Genomic DNA, 18723 nt, shown 5'->3' on the forward strand with positions numbered 1-18723 from the left:
AGAGGCAAATATCCTCAGTAGAAAACTGCATAAGGGAAACTCACAAAAGAGTAAATAATGACAAATGTGAAGAAACTGTTTACCCTCATTAGTAAGCAAGGAAATGCAAATTAATAAGTTATTTTCTGACTATAACAAGGGTGATGACTGCCTAGTGTTACAGAGGTATGGGGAAATGAACACCCTTACACACTGCTGGCAGGGGGATAAATTGGTTCAACATTTCTGGAAGGCAGTGTGTCTCCAATAGCCTTTCAAATATTCATATCTTTTCAGTTATCTCATTTTGGGAGTCTGTCCTATGAAAATCACAGAAATAGCCAAAGATGAATGCTTAGGAAGTTTTATCCAGTGTTATTTATAATAGAAAAATAATAAATATCCTCAAAGTAGGAAACAAATACGTAAGTTATGGCACAGCTATATAACAATAACTTAAAATCACTGAAATAGGAAATATTTAGCTCATTTATTCATTTAACAAATATTTGTTGAGTGCCTACTGTGTACTAAACATTGTTCTAGGTGTTGACAGCATCACTGTAAACAAGTAACAAAGGGAAATGTTCATGACAATAATAACTGAAAAGCACTGTATGAGCCAAACCTGGGTTGCCCACCCCTGGGTGATTATAAGAAAATCTTTACACCCATTAAAAACACAGATTCCCAGTTCTCTTTCTTGGCAATTCTAGTAGAAATGGGACCAAGGGAACCTATATTTTTAATAAGATTTTCAAATGATTTTTATGATTAGTCAAGCTTGGCAATTATCAGTCTGTATATCCTAAATTTAATTTCTAAGTATATATTCACAAAATTGACTGGAAGGAAAAACATCAAAATCTCAGCAGTAGTTCGTTCAATTTGACAAGACTACCAGAATTTTATACTTTTCAAGGTTTCTACTGTTATCATACATTATTATAAACAAATATTTTTATTGCCTTTTACTATCTTGAAATAAAAATTGTAACATAATTCAAAATAACACACTTTATAATATGAAAATCAACAAAAAGAAAATAACTCATAACATTACATATTTTAATATGAAAATCTTTGGACAGAAAGAAGTAGTTGTATACTCAAACATACACTGAATCCTAGTATGATTATTTGGGGAACATTAAGCAACTCTTAGTAATGTTCTATATGAAACAGTCCAATCAGCCATCAGTTTTTATGAAAACTGCATTCCTAGAAAATTCACTATATATTTAAATCGTGAAAAATGCGTAATATACGGCAGACACATTCAAAGCTTAGATAATTATAGATTTCTTACTTTCATGAAAGTCTTGCAAGGCAAGGGACAGATCATCATCTTTCAAGACTACACATTGCATTCTTATAAAACCTGCCACGGGACCTGTCCCACTCACTGAATTTTAATAGTCTTATTATGACAACAAAAGTATCTCCCAAAAAACTTCCCGAATTCCACCTAATAGAAGATATCTCCCCTATTTATAACCAAAAACCTAAAACTACTATCAGGTAATAAATTAATATGTTTACATGATATGTTTTTTCCGCAATTGTGTCCCACACAACGTAACTGGTTGGATTAAAGAATGAACAAATGACTAAGTGGAAACTAAATTGTGATACACACACAGTAACCATGCAATGATCACTTAGCAAGCAATGTGCCCTAGATGTTTCTGTCCCATCTATCCTAGTACGACCCACTGCATGAGCAGGAAGACTAGGATGCTTTCAGGAAAAGAGGTTTCTTAACTAATCTGTTCTTGTTCGCTTTTTTGTTTCTGACATCTAACTTAAGTCTTTTCTATCACAGTATGCCTGTTTCCCCTTATTTTGACTAGATGAAAAGGAAAACACTTGGTCACACATGGGAGATTTTGACCCAAATGCTCAATGATGCTAATGGAGGAGATCCACAAAAGGAGGGAGCTTCTTCACAGAGTTTCTATTTTTCACTGGCACGAATTATTTTAAGTTGCTTGAAAACAGCATTTCTCTTTCTAGAGTAAAACAGGGTTAGTAATGGCTGGAAGAATAGGACTTTGCCCGTGGTTATACCTGGCATATACATTTATCTTGGACCCTTTTTAGTTATCACAGAATAATTTTTTTATTGATGTGAACAACTTACACAAGAAACCCGTTTCCAGTGGCAGCTTGTCAACAATCTCTGGACTGGGATTCATTTACTTCTTGGTTGAGAAACAGGCAAAGTTTTCCATGCCTGCTTATTTTCACCTATTGCATTTTTGCATTATGTGTTTCATCTTTGGCATATATTCCCAGGAAAGATGCTAATGGAAAGAAACCAGGGGCAACTATTCTAATAAGCCAGTTAACTTTGCTTTCCTCTCTGTGGTAGGAGATCGCAGTAATCAGTGCCCCTCCGGGTTTACCTTAGACTCAGTTGGACCTTTTTGTGCTGGTAAGTACAGAGATAAAGGGTTTTATTGTAATGAAAATGTCAATGTTGGATAGCATTTAATGGATATCTATTGCCCTTTCCCTAGGTATTTAATCATCACAACAGTTCTGTAAACATCCCATTTGACAGCTAAGGAAATAGAGATGTAGAAAAGTCAAACTACCAAAAACCACTCAGCATCAAGTGGCAGAGCTACATTTGAATTTAAGTTAATTGCAAAGCCCATGTTCTCTGAATTTGGCCACAGCCAACTGTGTCAGAGATAGTGACTAACTATAGATGTGGAGCGAGCAGACAGACAATAAACACTATACTTCATCTGGTGACTTGATTGCTGTGGGTGTGAGAGCCACAATCCAACATTAAGCCACTGAACCCTAGAATTAATCAGAGGACAGGCAGGATTGTGGACTTATCACTAATGTAAACCAATTTTATCCCACCAAAGTACCAGCACAAGAGATGTACAGATAAGTTAACTGCTAAGTAAATGGCTTGAGGAGCTTACATTTACATACACAGCGCTTTTCTTTCATTAGTAGGCAATGTAATATAGTCTTATGATAAAGAGGTGGTCTTTTGACTACCGAGGTTCAAATGACAGCCCTGCCAGTAATGACTTATATGACCTTAAGCAATTTATGTAACTTCTTTGTTCCTCAGTTTTGTCCTGCAAAATGAGGACAGTAATAAAAATACTTATCTCCTAGAAATTCTGCGATGAAACAGTTAAAGCAGGTAAAAGGCATTTAGAGCACAGTAGATAAATATATTTTAGCTATTATCATTGTTGTTTTACGATGTAATCTAACCATCTATTCACTATCAAGGATAACTCAGATGCCTCAAATTATTTTTATTTAGTGAATTCATTTTGTGGCACTTAAAGTATTTTCTATTATAGTTGATTCAACTTCTTGGCCTCTATAAGCAATTATTTTTACTGGCTTTCATAACTCCCAGAAAGTAGGGATTTTATATATTGATCTGGGCCTTCTTGTTTTTTTCTTTCAGATGAGGATGAATGTGCAGCAGGGAATCCCTGTTCCCATACCTGCCACAATGCCATGGGGACCTACTACTGCTCCTGCCCTAAAGGCCTCACCATAGCTGCAGATGGAAGAACTTGTCAAGGTATTCACAAATCTAATAGACACATTTAAGCAATGGGTCAAGGCAATCTTTGACCTAGAAAAAGTGTGATAGACCCATTCTCTTCTTTCCTACTACTTCTGCCCACACTTTGGCAACAAACAGAAGGTTGGGCTGAAAAAACAAGAACACTGCTCATGCACTGCCTGCATGTAGGGCACTCTCAAGGCAGGAATGCCTGGAGCATCTCACTCAAGATCTCAGAAAGGAGAAGTAACTTCTTAAAAGCCACCTAATTTGTAAGTGGTCTGATTAGTCAGTCTATGAAGATACTAATCACACCGTGCTGCTGTGAGTTTGTCAGCTATTTAGCCCACCTGAAGTGACTCAACCAAAAACTTCAGTCCTTCTTGTTCTTTTCTAGTTTCAAGTGTCCTTCATGGCTTTTCATATCCCTATTTCACAGCAGGTTCTTGGGCTGGTGTTCTTCAGTTCACCTCAGTTGAATGATTCCTTCTGTTGCAGATATTGATGAGTGTGCTTTGGGTAGGCACACCTGCCACGCTGGTCAAGACTGTGACAATACAATTGGATCCTATCGCTGTGTGGTCCATTGTGGAACTGGTTTTCGAAGAACCTCTGATGGGCTGAGTTGTCAAGGTATAAAAATGGAGGCCTTTTCTTTATGTTCATGACAGTAAGAATTAGACCCCCCTTTTGACTCCTCGAAAGTTAACTGTCTCAGAAACTCCAAGAGGAAGGGACCACATAAAAGGGAGAGAGTGAGGAGATATCCAGCAAGTGGGACTCCTGTCTCTCTGGAGAACTTAAACCTGAACTTCATTTTATACGTTTTATAAGTTGAGCTTCTTCATGAGCTCTTATTCAGATACATTCCACAGCTATTTTAAATATGTATGGCACAGTGGTTTTGAATGACCATTTGCCTGTTACCATTTGATTGAGATCATACTGCACAGTCCAATAAAATCTATTTCATAAAATTCCATTGCATAAGACTGCCAGAATGTTTGTTGAAGGATATTTTTAGTAGGCTATTTTTAAGAACAGTTTTAGGTTCACAGCAAAATTGAGCAGAAAGTACATAGATTCCCACATAACCCCTTCCCTCCACACACACAGCCTTCCTCACTATCAACATCCCACACTATCAAATGTACCAGGGCGGTACATTTGTTACAGTCAATAAACCTACACTGACACATCATTATCACTCAGAGGCTAGCTTATATTAAGCTTCTCTTGGTATTGCACATTCTATAGGTTTGCAAAAATTTATAACAACATGTATCTGCCATGATAGTGTCGTACAGAATAGTTTCACTGTCCTCAAAATTCTCTGTGCTTCACTGAATCATTTCTGTTTCCTCCAACCTCTGACAAACACCGATCTTGTTACTATCTTTGTGGTTTTGCCTTTTCCAGAATGTCATATAGTTGGAATCATACAATTGTGCAGCCTTTTCAGATTGCCTTCTTTCACTTAGTAACATTTAAGGTTCCTCCACCCCTTTTCATGGCTTGATAGTTCATTTCTTTTCACTGCTCAATAATAAATATCTAGATACAAAACAGTTTACCTAGTGAAGGACATCTTAGTTGCCTCCAAGTTTTGGCAAATATAAATAAAGCTGTTATCAGGATTTTTCATAAAGGAAAAGACAGTGGATCCAAAACTGAATGTTTATCAACAGAATAAATGAAGCATGGTACATACACCATGAACCACTGTGCATCCATGAGAAAAATCCAGATGTAGGAAAGTATGTATAATTTTGCAGAAAAGAGTATGTAACTGGAAAAACAACCAAAGAAAAAAAGGAAATGGATCTATATATTTCGGTGGAGATATTTATGTGGCTGCAGTAGAAATAAATTATTATTCATACTAGATTGTTAATGTTGTTTGCCTTTGGTGGGTAAGAAGGGTAAAAAGGGAGAAGGGAGCCCAACCAAAAGAGGAAGAAGAAAAAAAAAAACTGCACTAAGAAAAATATTTTAAAAGTTTGTGATCACAGCCGAGTGCAGTGGTTCACAAATGTAATCCCAGCTATTTGGGAGGCTGAGGCAGGAGAATCACTTGAACCCGGGAGGTAGAGGTTGCAGTGAGCCGAGATTGTGCCATTGCACTCCAGCCTGGGTGACAGAGAGAGACTCTGTCTCAAAAACAAAACAAAAAAGTATATCATCACATCTGTGTTTATGTAAGTTAACACATTGTAGATTTTGAGTGGTTAAATTAAAAGATGTCAAATAGAAAACAAGTACAAAATAAGAGACATTGGCAATCCAGAATGTAAGGTGAGGAAGTGAAGAGCTCAACTATGGTGATTTTTCTTTTGAAGGGTTTGGAATATAGCAAGAGAGAAGTGGCAGGAGCTTGAGATGAGTATGGACTTATGAGAGGAAAATTTTGATTATATCTACAGGTTTATTGGAAAGAAAAAGTATAATTTTTTAAAAAGTACTTCCTTCTTATACTTAAGTTTTGAGATATATGTGCAGAATGTGCAGGTTTGTTACATAGGTATGCACATGCCATAGTGGTTTGCTGCACCCATCAACCCATCACCTACATTAGGTATTTCTCCTAAGGCTGTCCCTCCCCTAACCCCCTCCCAACCCCTCGACAGGCCCTGGTGTGTGATGCTTCCCTCCCTATGTCCATGCATTCTCATTGTTCAACTCCCACTTAGCAGTGAGAACACACAGTGTGTGGTTTTCTGTTCCTGTGTTAGTTTGCTGAGAATTATGGTTTCCAGCTTAATCCTGCAAAGGACATGAACTTACCCTTTTAATGGCTGCATAGTATTCCATGGTATATATGTGCCACATTTTATGTGAAGGACCTCTCAAGGAGAACTGCAAACCACTGCTCAAGGAAATAAGAGAGGACACAAACGTTCCATGCTCATGGATAGGAAGAATCAATATCGTGAAAATGGCCATACTGCCCAAAGTAATTTATAGATTCAGTGCTATCCCCATCAAGCTACCACTGATTTTCTTCACAGAACTAGAAAAAACTACTTAAAATTTTATGTGGAACCAAAAAAGAGCCCGTATAGCCAAGACAATCCTAAGCAAAAAGAAAAAAACTGGAGGCATCATGCTACCTGACTTCAAACTATACTACAAAGCTACAGTAACAAAAACAGCATGGTACTGGTGCCAAAACAGATATATAGACCAATGGAACAGAAAAGAGGCCTCAGAAATACCACCACATATCTACAACCATCTGATCTTTGACAAACCTGACACAAGCAATAGGGAAAGGATTCCCTATGTAATAAATGGTGAGAAAACTGGCTAGCCATATGCAGAAAATTGAAACTGGACCCCTTCCTTACACCTTATACAAAAATTAACTCAGGATGGGTTAACGACTTAAACGTAAGACCTAAAACCATAAAAACCCTAGAAGAAAACCTAGGCAATAGCATTCAGGACATAGGCATGGGCAAAGACTTCATGACTAAAACACCGAAAGCAATGGCAACAAAAGTCAAAATTGACAAATGGGATCTAATTAAACTGAAGAGCTTCTGCACAGCAAAAGAAACTATCAGAGTGAGAAAATTTTTGCAATCTATCGATCTGACAAAGGGCTAATATCCAGAACCTACAAGAAACTTAAACAAATTTACAAGAAAAAAAAAATCCCATCAAAAAGTACACAAAGGATATGAACAGACACTTCGCAAAAGAAGACATTTATGCAGCCAACAACCATATGAGTAAAAGCTCATCATCACTGGTCATTAGAGAAATGCAAATCAAAACCACAATGAGACCATCTTACGTAAGTTAGAATGGCAATCATTAAAAAGTCAGGAAACAACAGATGCTGGAGAGGAGGTAGAGAAATAGGAATGCTTTTACACTGTTGGTGGGAGTGTAAATTAGTTCGATGATTGTGGAAGACAGTGTGGCGATTCCTCAAGGAACTAGAACCAGAAATACCATTTGACCCACCAATCCCATTACTGGATATATACTCAAAGGATTATAAATCATTCTACTATAAAGACACATGCACACGTATGTTTACTGAAGCACTATTCACAATAGTAAAGACATAGAACCAACCCAAATGCCCATCAGTGATAGACTGGAAGGACTTTAAAAATGCACAGGAGGAGGGAATGATTGATGGACCACAGTCCTCATCTTGGTGAGGAAGGGTAAGATGGGCTGCAGAGCTCAAAAGCTCAAATAGAGGGACTTTTCTTCAGTGAGAGAAGAGGGATTTCTTCCTCTGGGACTGGAGGAAAGGAAAGGAAAGAAGGTACAAACCACAGGCAATTCCCCAAGAGTTTGAGGAGTTCATGCCTGCAGACTTTTTGTTACACTATGACCCAGATGGTGTTTGGGAAGTACAACGTAGCAGTGACTGCAAATGTAGAGAAATGCTGATGTTAATGCAGTCAGGCACAGGGTGATAAAGACCTGCACCAAGTTAAGGAGCAAGAAAGGGGAAGAAAGGACAATTGCAAAAGACCTTAGTAGTGTTGGAGTTTTTTCCTCTGTATTCAGCATCCCAGTCTGTCAGTAACATTCCAGGACTGGAACTTCCTAGAAACAGGAATGAGAGCCATATGGCAAAATACTTAAAGTAGAAGAGTGTTTCATTGACAGTTCTGTATCATTAGCAGTTGTCTACTTTTAAGAGTATTGAAGAGAGATATCCTCTCCAGCAATTAATTCTGTCAAGTATTTGGCAGATCACATGAGTGTGAATACATTGGATAGGTTTTAGAGATCTTAAACATGGTAATGATCAAGATCATTAAAATGTTAAATATTTGGGATACATTAACTCAGGTTTCCTAATAGCATATAATGAAAGTATTGTTTTATTTAACAGATATTAATGAATGTCAAGAATCCAGCCCCTGTCACCAGCGCTGTTTCAATGCCATAGGAAGTTTCCACTGTGGATGTGAACCTGGGTATCAGCTCAAAGGCAGAAAATGCATGGGTAAGAAAAGGGCTTTGAATTTAAAGGAATGACACCTCTGCAACTTCTTAATGATGTCTGATCTAAATGCATAAAGTGTGTCTTGGTACTGGTTCCCATTTAGGACATCAAGCATGCAGCATGTATGCAATCCATGCAAAACCAAAATGACAAAAAATGCTATGTTTTATGAGTTTCTTTTTCTAATTACATACCCATTCTTCATGACATTTCCTCTAATTTTTTTGCAAAAGTATACCTATACATATAAATATATGTACATATATATGTATACAAATGAAATTAACAGTGTATATAAATTTTATTTTTCTAAGAAGAGAAAATGGTATGGCTACCTGCTCTATAAAACAGTATTTGTTTTTGTTTTTGATTTTTATTCTATTTTAAAGTGTGTTACATACATTGTTGAATTTAAGCACTTTAACCTTACACAGTGATTATGCAATGAATATATGTAAATAATATCCCTAAACTCCAAAAGTATGATTTCCCTGGAAAAGTTGAATACATAATTTTCTTAATCTACATTACCTTTGTTCTTTCATCAAGATGTGAACGAGTGTAGGCAGAATGTATGCAGACCAGATCAGCACTGTAAGAACACCCGTGGTGGCTATAAGTGCATTGATCTTTGTCCAAATGGAATGACCAAGGCAGAAAATGGAACCTGTATTGGTGAGTGTCTGGCTGTTTCCATGACTGAGATCAGTTCGCCATCAACAAGTCAAGTAAGGCATTCATTTTAAAACTAGTGATTACAGTAAATTTAAGCTACCAAGGAAATCTTTCTTTTTCCATAAGTACTCCCAACTTCTAGGATAATTGAGCTCCAGGTCCCAGGGTCATGGCTATACCCGGAAATGGAAGCTCACTATGAAAACTTACGACCATTTTGATCTCCCATCAATTAAATATTTGGTTTACATGGTTTAATATCCACAAGCATTAATATTATCTCACATAATTTCTAATATGAAATTTAGCATATATGTTAAGAATTTCATGGAGGAAAGAAAAATTATGTCTGTAGAGATTTATTAAAATTCAAAATATAATTATTTTGGAGCTGTATATTCTTTAAATATCAAATCCATGACCAAATAAATAATTTGCCCAAAATTTATGCTTTGTCTATTCTACATCAATGACCAGACACAATGGTACATTATATTTCTCCCTACATTTTTTCTGTGTATGTCTATTCTGTACCAGCCTGGTTAGCAGAGCTAGCAACTGTAGGATTTATAAAAATAAAAGAGATACCATTCCCGTTCTCATTCCTGCTAAAGAACACAGGAGAAAGAAATAATGTATGGGTTAAATTGGCCTACTCTAGTCCCTCCACTATACCCCCTCCCCCCAAAAAAGCAAAAACCTATAATACAAGGTGAATGAAACACCATAAAGAGGAACAAATTCTACAAGAATACCCAAGAAAGTGACTGTATCCAGTAGGAGTCACTATGAAGGAGGTCATGGAAATGATCACATTTAAATATAGGTTGGGATGTTACTAGATGGAGATGATAGGAAAAGGAAAGCAAGAAAGCCTTGTATAAGGGAGAAAGAGCTGAACTTAGGGATAAAGTGTTAAAATTCATTGTTCCTTCTTGATAGCTGTCTAACCTTTGGACAAGTCTTATGATTACACAGAAATTTGAGTTTAAGTTTCTTGTTGTAAAAATAACAGTTTTTCTTTAAAAAAATCAATTCTAAAATATTAATAAAATTATAGTGTCTTGGATTTGTTTCAAAACAATATGATAGGATTGTGGGGGATAGATATAGATGAAGGAATATTGGCCATCTGTTGATAGTTGCTAAGTTCATTAGTATAATTTAAAACAACAACAACTGGTGATGGGAGTTGAACTATTAGATTTCAAAGACTTGTTTCAGCTCTCACACTATAGATATTGGTCAATACTTTCCTTATCATTTAATAGCAGCCAACTCTATCAGGAGTTTGATGCCAGCCTGGCCAACATGGTGGAACCCCGTCTCTACTAAAAATACAAAAATTAGCTGGGCAAGGTGGCGCATGCCTGTAGTCCCAGCTACTCTGAGGGCTGAGGTGGGAGGATCACTTGAACCCAGCAGGCAGAGGTTGCAGTAAGCTAAGATCATGCCACTGCACTCCAGCCTGGGTGATAGAGCGATACCCCATCTCAAAATAAAAAAGGGTAGCAGCCATCTCAGAGCATCATGTACAGTTACATGCAACTATAAACATTTTTCAGAATACTGACCCTAATTATGTATAAGATTAACTAGGCATGAGATGAGTTGAAAGAGCAGAAACTTTTTAGGAAGCTACAGCAAAAATCTAGCTAAGTGGAAATGTAAATGTAGAGATACATGGTTTTGATTGAGGAAATAGAACTACCCAATCTTTGTATATAGCAAATGTTCAAACTATTATTACTAGAAACTCTTTTAAAAGAAATGCTTTTCAATAGCAGGAATACAGAACATCATTTATCATTTAAAGCTTGATGGACTTGAAACACAGGCATGCTGTTATCACAAATAGGGGAGTAAGGTTAAGGCACTGAGGGTGTGCTGGGTTTGAAGTAGTGGTAAAACAAAGAGATGGGGATGTCCAGCTAGCAGCTAGAAACATGGGACTGTGGATCAGAAGCAATATAGCACTACTGTTCTCAGTCTGTCTAAACTCTAATCACTTGTACAAAGACGACGACAAAAGGAGGAAGGGATATAGAGAAGGAGAAAAAAGAAATCTGAGAATAAAACTCTCCATAATAGGGAGCAGGAGGAGGAAAAGCAGCCAGTTAATAAGTGGCAGAGCTGGGACTTGAACCCAGGTTTTCTGATTCCAAGTTGTAAGTTGGTATGATCTCAACCACTTGGTGAGAAATGCAACCTTTGGCAATCCTACAGAATGCTGATTTCAGATACAATGACTTTGGGTTTGAAAGAGGAAATGTTACTTCTTATTGCCTCCATGTCTGTAGATATTGATGAATGTAAAGATGGGACCCATCAGTGCAGATATAACCAGATATGTGAGAATACAAGAGGCAGCTATCGCTGTGTATGCCCAAGAGGTTATCGGTCTCAAGGAGTTGGAAGACCCTGCATGGGTAAGTTAATAGGAACTTGTTGAGCAATAAAGCTACTGATACAGTTACCTAGCCTTACCAACTCGCTTAGGGCCACTTTCTCTATCCTCAAATGGTCTCTTGTTACAATAATAAGGTATGTAAATTGATTTACATCATTCAACACAATTTGGATACTTCTTTGGAGACTTCATATTGAGCTCAATTTACACTGACATTTCAAGTGATAATAATCACTTACTGTGTGCTTGCTGTACACCATACATACCAAAGTGAGGTTCTGATATAATTGCCATCACAACTTAATTACCAAGATTATCTCATTGATTATATCTCTATGCACATGACATAAATGTTTGCATAGATACATTTTATTTGAGCATGACGTATACTTGTATGTAGTATGAAAGTTTAGGTGTGAGGTTTTAAAATAGGGACACACAATTTAAACAAATGGATAATTATTACTTTATTGCATATTTAATGCTTAAATATCTCATTCATTTCTTCCCACTTGCCTACTTGTTTTCATCTTAGTCATATTTGAATATGAAGGCAAATAGAAAATATCTGTAAGAAGATAACCACATACTTTTGGTAAAAATTAATGCATTTATAATCAAGAAACTGATCTATCAAACTGTAGTCTTCCTTAGAATATTCAATTGCACTAAAATAATTGTGTGGGCTTTTCAATACTAGCTTCTGGGTTACATGCTGTTTTTCAAATTGGTTGCCTTGTTGTCTACTTAACGATTATTTATAGCAAATTCTCCCAAAAAGACGTAGCTCTGTCTTTATGCAATCCCTAGCATAGTATTTTGTATGTAGCAAATATTCAAACTAATACCATTACTAGAAACTCTTTTAAATGTTTTTTAATAACAGCAATACAAAGCATCATTTTAGTCTTCTATTTAGATATTATCATTTATATATAGTTTAAAATCTTGATTAGCCATAACAGTGACTTTTCAGAATGAAATACAGGTATTTGTTCACCAATTTGGCCACCAGTTGGATCTCAGACATTGTGCTAGGGAATAAAACAAGGAAGGATGCAGAACCATTGCCTTAAAACAAGAGTTAGAATGGCTGGGCGTGGTGGTTCACACCTGTAATCCCAGCACTTTGGGAGGCCAAGATGGGTGGACCACCTGAGGTCAGGAATTCGAGACCAGCCTGGCCAACATGGCGAAACCCCATCTCTACTAAAAGTACAAAAATTAGCTGGGCATGGCGGCAGGCACTTGTAATCCCAGCTACTCAGCAGGCTGAGACAGGAGAATTGCTTGCACCTGCGGTGTGGAGGTTGCAGTGAGCCAAGATTGCACCACTGCACTCCAGTCTGGGCAACAAGAGCAAAACTCTGTCTCAAAAAAAAAGAAAGAAAGAAAGAAAAGAGTTAAAATATTAATTTTTACCTACTAAAAGTTTTTAAAGCAAAATTTACTATTTTATTCTACCTTCCTATATTGTTTTATTTCATGCCACTGTGGTAATGAATTAAAAAATTTGGCTTTCATTCCCTTTTCCAATTTATAGGAAGAGTTACAAGTACAGATTCCATGTGTTGACCTAGCAATAGAAAGCAAATAACTTTTTAAAATTTTACATGTTTGGTGAGTTTATATCTTGGTAAGAACTGATTCTATGTCCTTGTTTCCTTGTTTTTAATCTATTGGGGGAAAATGTGCTTGGCTTGTTCATTAATTCAAAATTACTAATTCAGAAAATAAAAATTTAAAGTCTGTAGTTTTGCCAGCATTCCTACCTCTAAAACTTGTAATTAAATGCAAACTAGAGATGTGATTTCATTTCTCTCTCTACTGATAGAATTAAGATCTATATTAGCTTTGAACTTTGGTTTTCATGTATTTAAGACCACATTTTCCCATATGATCTTTTTCGTTTCTACTGTTCATGGCTTGATTTGGCACACGATATCAAGCCCATTCCTTCATTAATTCAACAAATGTTTATTGAGCACCTACTTTGTGTTGGATGATGTTCTAGGTTGTGGGAATACATCGCTAAACAGGGCAGACCAGGTCTCTGTCCTCGTGGAGTTTACCTTTCAGAGAGAGAAAGAAGAATCACAAAATATACCATTTCAGATAGTGATAAGCACTTTAAGGAAAAATAAAACAGTAAGGAGAAAGAGAGACCCAGACTGGGGTGGTAGCACTGTGACCCAGGCAGCCTCTCTGAGAAACTGGACAAAAGGAAAGAGCAGGCCAGGCGTGGTGACTCACGCCTCTAATCCCAGCACTTTGGGAGACCGAGGCGGGCTGATCATGAGGTCAGGAGATCTAGACCATCCTGGCTAACACAGTGAAACCCTGTCTCTATTTAAAATACAAAAAAGATTAGCTGGGTGTGGTGGCACACGCCTGTAGTCCCAGGTACTCAGGAGGCTGAGACAGGAGAATCCCTTGAACTCAGGTGGCAGAGATTGCAAGTGAGCTGAGATCATGCCACTGCACTCCAGCCTAGGCAACAGAGCAACTCTATCTCAAAAAAAAAAAAAAAAAAGAAAAGAAAAGAAAAGAGCAGCCACGATGGGAAGCTCTGAGCAAGTGTATTTCAGGCTGAGGAGAAGCCAGGTCAATGTCATTCATAAAAGAATGCACTGACCATAATTAAGGAAGAACCAAGGGGTCAGGCTATTGGAGCAAAGGTAGGCAGAGGGTAAGGAGGATAAAGAGCCCATAATAAAGAATGTGATGGGAAAACATGAAAGGTCTTGGGCAGACAAGCAATATGATATGGTTTACATTTGGAAAAGTTCTCTCTGGCTGCTATGTGGAGAATTAGGAGGGCAAAGATGCTTGCAGAAAGACCAAATCATTTAAACAAACATAAAAGTAGTTACATTTTTTAAAATTATGTATGGACATATTAGAAAGCTTCCAACATTGTCAACCAGTAGAAAAGTCAGAATTCCATCTGAAATATTTGTCAAAAGAAAGAAAAAACAAGAGAGAAATTTCCCAAATGTACACGTATGATTGTATTAAGAGGTATTATCTTGAGACATTTTTATAAGTGAAGTTTGATGAAAATTGTATTCATTTGTGATCCCACACTCTCTTGTACCTTTTTTCCCCCAGAGGAAGAGACACAAATTTTAACAATTTAGGATGTGTCTGCCTAGCTGAACTGAGAAAGCTTAGTGTAGTATTTCTAAGATTTAAAATCTTAATGTTACTCGTAGAATTACATGTAAAAATGTATACCAAATTAGCTTAAACTGATCAAGGAGACAAGGCTGAAAACAGAGGTCCCTAGATCTTAAGGCCATAAGTGAAAGTCAAAGGAGTATGAATTCACAGAACTGTGTCTCGTTTTCTGAGCCACTTGCTCCAATGTGAGTGTTCAAATAAAATGTGTACATTAGTATTTAGGGGGAAATTTACAGAATCTGTCTTTATGTTCATAACTGAATGATTAAAGCTTCCTCAAAAGTTCACAACAGTTGAGGAGAAATTACTGTATGCCTGGCTTTAGAGGGTAACAATATCTTCGGTTTGTTTCACAGATTCATTCTATATTCCTGTGTTTTGTGTGTGTATGTATGTGTCTTTTTTTCTCTTTTTTATGTCATGGCACACGAGCAGACATTAATGAATGTGAACAAGTGCCTAAACCTTGTGCACATCAGTGCTCCAACACCCCCGGCAGCTTCAAGTGTATCTGTCCGCCGGGACAACATTTATTAGGGGACGGGAAATCTTGCGCTGGATTGGAGAGGCTGCCAAATTACGGCACTCAGTACAGTAGCTATAACCTTGCACGGTTCTCCCCTGTGAGAAACAACTATCAACCTCAACAGCATTACAGACAGTACTCACATCTCTACAGCTCCTACTCAGAGTATAGAAACAGCAGAACATCTCTCTCCAGGACTAGAAGGACTATTAGGAAAACTTGCCCTGAAGGCTCTGAGGCAAGCCATGACACATGTGTAGGTAAATGTCAGCCATATTACATTTCCTTTCTGTGGGCTCTCTTACTGATCAAAGTATGTGTACAGCACCTGTGATTGTTTGGGTGCAGTGAACTACATCTGATCTCAAGTCCGGAATGACTCGAAATTTTAAGACATTTATTTTGGCACCTAAAACTATTACAGACTTGAGTCAAGTAAATTATGGATTTACATGTGGGCATTCTGATAATTTATTGTGTTAAAGTAAGTTTCTCTTTTTGGTCATCCTGAAGGTGTTACTAAATTTAATGCTACATAGAAATAAATTTCGGTGGCATCCAGAATATAGTTTATTTAAAAGAGGATGTAAATATTGCCACATAATTGCCACATAATATGCCATCAGATTATAGCCACATCGGACTGATGGAAAAGCAGTGGTTTAAAAGTGAAAGTTTCAGCTTCTCAGTCGACTGTTCTGTATGACAATCAACATCCCATTGACTGTTGCTCCACAGTCCCCATGGAATTGCTGTTTGATTATTGGATATGTTTGTATGTCACTGAAAAGATAGTATGAGTTGGGACAAAATTAAATTACTTCTATCGCTCTAACATATATGCTTTCAGTATCTATCTAAATTCACAAGTCTATAATTTCATTTGTTTGCCAAAGTGAAGTATAATTTCCAACTTAAGAATTGAGACCTTGTTTTCACTCAAGTTGCAAACATTACCATCTGTCACTCATTTAACTCAATTTTCTGTGAACATCTACAATTTGCATGTCATTGACCTACTCAAGGGGAATTAGCAAGCAGGAATTAGTTTTACTATTTGTTAGCTGGAAAAAGAAAGCACAGAGGAGGGAAGTAAAGAGGGAGGGAAAAAAGAAATTCTGTTTAAATTCAAAGACCACTATGCCAGCCTCATTTTCTTACATTTCTCGAAAGCGTTCTACACTTTGCTTACTCTCTCCTAACTATGCTTTTTGCTAAATATTTTTTAAACATTTCTTCTCCTTCTATCTTCAATTTTTATTGTTTCTTTTTCCACCCTTGCCCAAGCCCTGTTATCATCTTCTCAGATGTACTTCTTGGTCAACCTTAGGTGGATTCATCTTCCCATATCATCTCTACTCAGTTGGACCCTCAGTCCCTCTGGACACTCAAACTTTACCCTTTGCTTTTTAGGTTCATATTTTTTTCCAGCACTTTTCTGTCTTTTTTCACCCTGATGTACCTGCAGCTTAATATAAGGGATATGGAAACTTCTCCCTTGTGATTAGCTTACCAGAATTGTTGACAGTGCTCACTCCTTCTACCACCAAACATTAATGCATTCATTAACAATTGTCTACATTTTGTCCCATGTGGTCAAATACTGTTTAATTGCTAAATATGTAGACTCCAGTATTCTTGCTAGTATATTAAACAATACTGTCAATCTGCTACAAACTGTTCTGAGTTTTGGTAATTTTTTATGCCCACAATTTTCATCTGACTCTTCATTAAAGTTGTTCACTATTCTTTTATTGACAGAATTAACATCTGACATTTTGTCTTTCAGTTTCTTCCAAACAGTCATTCCCACTAGAGGGTTTTCACAGACTAGGTGATAGGTTACCATCCCATTCTCGGCCTTCATTTTAGACAAGCACTTTCTTTTGTTCTACCTTTACTTTCCTGCGCAAACGTCTGTGTTATGAAAAATGAATTAAACCACACCCTCCACACTATACACCATTAGCTGGTTTCTTCCAAATTATCAGAAGGTCCAAGTTATTTTAAGAAAGTTTCCTGATGAATAACCCATTTCCCTACTTCTTCATCACTATCTATGGCTGCAGCTTCATCACAGTAGAGTCTTATAAATGTTTTCTGTCTTCTGTTTATGTTAAACCTATATTATGTTATCACAATCATCTTCCTCAGTCATCTGCTATTTGAGGCAGCCACTATTTCACAGTAAGGGTCAATCTTGGAGAATCTAAAGTAAAAATGTACAGTTAGTCCATTACTGGATATTTAAGTTTCTTTGGGGGCAATTCATAGGCTTAAACATTTCTTAAAATATGGTATTTTATAGTATTGGGACTAATGAAGAAATTTACAGTAAGATTGTAGACAGCTTTGGAACTACACAACAAGACCAACTTGCAATAAACACCAAATGCTTTTCATTAACTATCTGGGACAGACAAGTTATGAAAGATTCAAATTAACAAATGAAATCTTATTAGACTTGCGCTAAAGTCTAGTTTTTGAAGAAATTGATTCCAAAGCGTAACAGGGAAAATGACCATTGCATTGCATCTGAATGCAGAAATCACACTTGGGGGCACTGTAAAATTCATACTTGCAAAAGCTCTGTTTTAACTACTTGGAGTTCAATATCATTTACATTTCTGTTATTTTAGGTTAAAGCTGATTTTAAAGAAGTAAAAACTCACATAAGTCATAGAATCAACACTTTGGTTAACTAGTCTTCCACTGGTTGGTGTATGATCAGAGACTGAGCAAATTTTAATTTTAGTCAAAGCAAACCACCACTGGGACAAGAAATTTTCAGCCTCCCAAATCACATACCTTAAAGCAAATATCAAGTAATTTTGAATTATCAACTATTCTCACACTCCTTGCCATTTTCATGGCTTTGTTTAATGCAGATAGCCCTCTATAGACTATTTTCCCACATATTACTGTATAGAACCTTTCAGCAAAACTGTGAATTAGGGCAGATAGTCTCAAGTGTCCCTTTTGACAGAAGAATAAATGAGATCTTGAGAAGTTAAATGGCCTGCCAAAGGTAACACAACTATATATGTATGCACTTGTCATTAGTGCATTCAAATTGTGTAAAAAATGTGAGGAATATTTTTTGTCACAAAAACGAAAAACATTTCCATATGATATCTATGTATGGGAAAGCTATGCATGGGTAGGCCTGCTGCGAGAGAGAAAGAGAGCCAAAATTTGAATACAATAAAAACAAATACTCCTTTTTGCAATTAATCTCAATAGGAACATTATATTTTAGGAAATTTCTACTGTTCCTTAAAGAGTTTCATATTTTGGTGGTTTAGGATCCTGTCCACATTTGTTTCCTCTGTCATGTCTCTCTTAATACAAAAATTGATCAGGTTGGGACTTCAGCATATATATGCTTATACATAGAAGAAATGTCCATATTTTGT

General features: G+C 36.8%; 1 protein-coding gene across 3 annotated transcripts in view; it reads left to right on the forward strand.

The window, feature by feature from the left end:
* The window catches only part of HMCN1 (hemicentin 1), a 455102-nt gene that overhangs the window by 427464 nt on the left and 8915 nt on the right, over nt 1-18723 (forward strand). For 2 of the 3 annotated variants that reach the window (XM_015121897.3, XM_015121910.3), the window contains 7 exons: nt 2354-2416; nt 3431-3550; nt 4034-4168; nt 8400-8513; nt 9063-9188; nt 11489-11617; nt 15217-15567. In XM_015121897.3, the coding sequence (XP_014977383.3) occupies nt 2354-2416; nt 3431-3550; nt 4034-4168; nt 8400-8513; nt 9063-9188; nt 11489-11617; nt 15217-15567 (1038 nt within the window). The remainder of the gene's footprint in view (nt 1-2353; nt 2417-3430; nt 3551-4033; nt 4169-8399; nt 8514-9062; nt 9189-11488; nt 11618-15216; nt 15568-18723) is intronic. The other variant, XM_028851450.2, reaches the window with a different exon arrangement.

Source organism: Macaca mulatta, chromosome 1 (assembly GCF_049350105.2).
Source record: "Macaca mulatta isolate MMU2019108-1 chromosome 1, T2T-MMU8v2.0, whole genome shotgun sequence".
In the NCBI taxonomy this organism is placed as follows: Eukaryota; Metazoa; Chordata; class Mammalia; order Primates; family Cercopithecidae; genus Macaca; species Macaca mulatta.